Here is a 5,030-nt window from a genome sequence, read left to right as displayed (position 1 = left end):
TTTTATTTGGTATCTTTATATAAACCAAACAGAACATTATTTAACACTTTCTTGATGACAAAAGGGTATGTATGGAAAATAAACTACACATATACCTTTATTTCCCTCCATCCCACAGCGAGAGCACATATGAATCATTAATACAGCTTGGTCTTTAAATTTTCCAACACATAATACTTGAACCACTATCAATCTGCAGTTCAACTGCAGATTGAGATTTACTTAAAATCCCAACAGCACCATATCATGACTGTAAGTTACAATACTGTTAAAATAGGATAATCCACCTGCCTAAGATCTATACATGCTCTGTTCCCCACGTTCTCACATACCCCTTTTAAATTTCTCTTTCCTCAACTCTCAGATCTCCATGGCACTGATATCTACACAAGAGTAAACGCAAATTTTTACATAAGCACCCAGTTTACTATAGCTATTGAGAAGATTTTAAATAAATTAGGTAAACCTAATGAGATAATTTAACTAGGCACACTTAATAATGACTTTTTTTTATAATTTGACCCTAATTATTTCTAGATGAAAGGTAGTAAGTTGACAAGGTGCTAAAATTAAAATGCTTCCAGGATCAAGAGGTATTACTGAAGATAGGCTCATACCTGTAGGATCAAATAAGGCTTGGACATCAATGGCATCTGGAAGGCCAACCAGACTGAGTTCATCCCATAGTTTACCAGCCTGATCATCTGCAGCTGTTTGGGTGCTTACACTCACACAAGATACTATATTCTGCTGAGGAGATCGTTCTCTGAAATACAATAAAATAGCTTTGAAAGTGAAAACCAGTAGAAAATTGTTTCATTTCATAACTATTTAAATACAATGTACTGCCAAATCAATTTTAATTTATTAGGCATTAACTATCACAAAACAACTTTTAGAATCTATCTGTTATTATTAATATTACTCATTGTAAATATTAAACTTGGCTGCTATATCACATCATGTAAGCAACAATTAAGAAAAAGAATCTCCAAATCCATATGGAAGTACCAAAATTACAACTGTAAATTTATTTTTCCATCCTATAATTTTTAAAAAACTGACTCTCATATTTTAGTCAGGAATCATATTTTAACATATAAAATGAATATTCCCTTCGGCTTTACTTAAATGCTTATAAAACTTGATCAAATCAGAAATTTTTCATTGGTTTTATCTTAACTGAGGACTGCCACAACAGAGAAGGCAGTTAATTTTATGTAAAGAAACGTTATTTCCCAGGGCAAATGGAAGTCCACTACAAAGTGTGAAAAGGGAGGCAGGCGGGAATGGAACGTGTCAGCTGCAGGTTTCTTATGGTCCGCTTGACAAATCTCAACAGCTGGTCTGTGGCAGGACATTGCAAGTACTCTCAATCAAGACTATACATCACGAATCAGAAATAAAAACAAAATAGCTACTAAAGGCATGAAGAGCAAGGAAGATAGTATAACAGCAAAAACTATGATATAAGAAATCAACACTGAGTAAGGTATAAACGTATGGGAGATTTCAGACTTTCAAGCCCTAACACTTTACATATTATTTAAGATCATTAAATAAACAAAGACAACTATTGTGTTTAACATTAAAAATGGGAAATCAGACGACTGCCACTAGAACTTAAATCCTCTCCTAATATCATAGTATTTAACCTGATCATAATTCTGGATTAAATCACTATTGAATATAGACCATAACTCACTGCACTTCTGTATGCTGGATATTTATCATGATTCCTATTAAGAGAAAAATCAGCACAATGACCAGGGTACTAAACTTTTTATACCTGGAATCATTGAAAGAAAAAGAGTATTAACATATTTCAATAAGTACATTTAAATATCAAACCATATAAAAATAACCAGTAGTTTTTCTGTTTAGCATTAGAAATGCATAAACTAACTTTTTAGAAGATTCAGCATGTTATGCTAACTTTAAATTCTCATTTTTATAAATGCCCACAGTAAAATGAGAACAAATTCTTTCCTATAAATATAATCGCCATTCCTACAAATATTTTCTTCTTTACTAAGAATTGTTATTTTATTGGGTGGGAAAAAAAGAGACTAACGGTTCATGTATAAATACTAATGTACTGTTTTAACATATTTTTTGCACTGGTATTTGATGGTGGGGGGGTGAAAAATCAGTGGAATGATTAACCAGTTTATTACTAATCAGTTCCTAACTGGAAGCTTTATCAAATTCAACCTTCAGGTTCTAAGATTGGTTTGTACGTATCTACCATATCAATAAGACAAGGTCCACCTGAAGGATGACAGCAGCCCAGCCTTAGAAAGAGTATCAAGTCAACTGAAATACATATCCACAAAATTTAAAGTTATAAAACAAAAAGAGGAAAAGAATCCTATACATATTCTTATATTTAGTGAAAACAACAGGGTAATACCATATTAAAACCTCTTCTGTAAATTTTTTTTAAAAAATTATCTATTTATACTTCATTAGTAACATTTTGTAAATATTTAAAATCATTACCAAGCTAAATTAATTGTCTATCCCTAAATGATGCCAAATTTTGTAAGTGTGCTTCAGTAACTGGCTTGTTATCATTACTTAATAACTTAGTAAGCATTAAGTATATATAAAGACTTTCATAAAACAAAGGCTATTTTCATATAATTATCTGAGCTCATAAAAATTTTCATTAAAAATTAACTTTGCTTATAAAATAAATAAATTAAGCCCAATTCTACTTCCCAGGTCAGGATTTTATATAATTGCCATTATTCAAGGCTGAACATAAGGATATAAGATACAGCCTGGTCCAGTCCATTAAACTTGCTGATTATCAATGAACATTAAAAGTTTGCTGGACTTTTGATATATTTTATTAAGATGGAGTACTCGGGCTTGGCGAGGTAGCTCATGCCTATAATCCCAGTGCTTTGGGAGGCCGAGGTGGGAAGACTGCTTGAGGCCAGGAGTTCAAGACCAGACTGAGCAAGAGCGAGACTCTGCCTCTACAAAAAATAGAAAACAATTAGCCAGGCATGTTGGTGCGCCCTGTAGTCCCAGCTACTGGAGAGGCTGAGGCAGGAGGATTGCTTGAGCCCAGGAGTTTGAGGTTGCAATCAGCTATGATGATGCCACTGCACTCTAGCCTGTAAGACAGAGCAAGACCCTGTCTCCAAAAAGGGAAAATAAGAAAAGAAAAGAAAAAAGATGTGAGTACTCAATTGATAACTGAAAATAAGGCTCTTACATAACGGTCTAGCTATGGCCTCCAAAATATCATAACTTTCCAAACAGACTACTTCAAAGCTTCCTTAAACTGTTCTACCTTAAATTCTTTAAAAAGATTCTCTTTATTGTTTCATTTCCTACTTCAAGTCTTCAAGGCCTTGGCAGCAGTTCAAAACAAGGAGCCAATCAAATAAGTACAAAACAACAATGCTTTAGTACTTAAATTTGGATATAAACAAGATAAGCACTTGGAGAATTACATCATCACCTTCAAGAGGCAGAGCTTGTTAGCGTTCCAAGCTAAATTAACTTTTATGCGTTCTCATCAACTATAGAAACTACTACTCCCTTATCCTGCAGAGCCAAGTCCCCACATTAAGATGCCCTTTAAATACAGCTATACAAAATATTTTTTAAAATATCAGACAAGACTTTTAGGTCTTGCCCATAAATGCCCATAAATACAGGTGTAAATATCTAGTTATATGATATAATCATCTTAGGGAGTCTTTTTTTTTTAGCCTTTTCTTTAACTTTAGAAAGGGTATTCTCAGCATATAATTACAGAAAGAAAAAGGAAGAGGAAAGAAAGAAAAAGGAGTAAGAAAGAGGAGAAAGAAAACACTGTATTATAATAAGAAGTTATAGGACAGTTGAAAATTTTCTGAAACACACATATATAAAGTAAATAACTGATAGAATGAACAAATGACACAAAGGACATGAGTAGTGAAAACCAATTCTGAGTTTGCTATTACGTTATATTCTTACAATTAAAAACTTATTTATATAGAAGAAGGAAAGAGGACTTCATTGATCCATTTTATCTTCTTTCAATTTATAAATTCCATGAACTCTCTCTGGGCTTATGTTATGTACTTTAAACCTTTCTTCCAAAAGTTAACTTTTGTAATCACACTGATTTTGTTAATGTACAATTAAGATAACAAACTTTTCTGAAATAAATTTTAAGAAAAGGACCATTTGTTGGGTTAACAGTGACTCATAAAGTATCCCATAAATGTGGAAAACATGAGAAACTATTTGACAGTAAGAACTCCATTTGAAAATTTATAAGTATTACAATGAAAATAACTATACATAGTCTTAAGCCATTCCAACAAGTAAATTCAATACCACTTACTTTCTCTGTCCTCTTTGTTTTCGTGGTGCTGTGTTCTGTATTTTCTCATAGGTTCCATTGCTGTTGTCATCAATGTCCTTCTTGCTAGAAGGCTGGTTTCTCCATGGCAAGATAAATCCAGGTGTTACTCTGAATTGTTTTAAATCTCCTTGTCCTAAGGAACTTTTTTCCCCACAGTAACAAAAAGCGCAGAGCTGTTCACTGGTAAAAATAAAAAGTGAAGAAAACAGAGAAGGAGAAGTGTAGCTTTATTTAACTACTTTGACAGACAACTACCGATACTTCTACTTTAAAATTATGTCGTTAGTGCCAGCTAAGCTTTTCAATGTATTTTCTATGGTCTATTCAGTGATTATCCATGAGAACAATTAAGCTTAATAATTATACATTTGCAATTCTACTTTTCCACAGCAACATCTTTTAAAAAGTAGTATACATATCAAATAAAAAAATTCTAAGTTGTACTTAGGAAAATGATTTTCCTTTAAATTTGACTAGAGAAAATCAAAGTATTAAAAAGAATAAAGAAAATAAAGCTAACAATGGGGTAGAGAGTAGAGTTTAACAGCCATCCAACTGCATGACGGCTCTGTAAAATATGTGGTGACAGTTTTTTATTAAATGTTTATTAAATATTCCACTTGATGGAACATTTGTCATGCATTTTATATATATA

The 5,030-nt window shown here is 32.4% G+C and overlaps 1 protein-coding gene across 1 annotated transcript in view; it reads right to left on the bottom strand.

Moving 5' to 3' along the window:
- Window positions 1-360: 360 nt before the first annotated feature.
- The window catches only part of LOC105824573 (histone-lysine N-methyltransferase 2C-like), a 141,575-nt gene continuing 136,905 nt past the window's right edge, over window positions 361-5,030 (bottom strand). The window contains exons 4-6 of the mRNA XM_012662072.1: window positions 4,355-4,555; window positions 618-766; window positions 361-383 (exon numbers count right to left, since the gene is read on the bottom strand). Coding sequence (XP_012517526.1) covers window positions 361-383; window positions 618-766; window positions 4,355-4,555 — 373 coding nt within the window. The remainder of the gene's footprint in view (window positions 384-617; window positions 767-4,354; window positions 4,556-5,030) is intronic.

Source organism: Propithecus coquereli, unplaced genomic scaffold, assembly GCF_000956105.1.
Source record: "Propithecus coquereli isolate 6110/MARCELLA unplaced genomic scaffold, Pcoq_1.0 Scaffold75, whole genome shotgun sequence".
Classification (NCBI taxonomy): Eukaryota; Metazoa; Chordata; class Mammalia; order Primates; family Indriidae; genus Propithecus; species Propithecus coquereli.
This window is presented reverse-complemented; position numbering and strand designations above follow the sequence as displayed.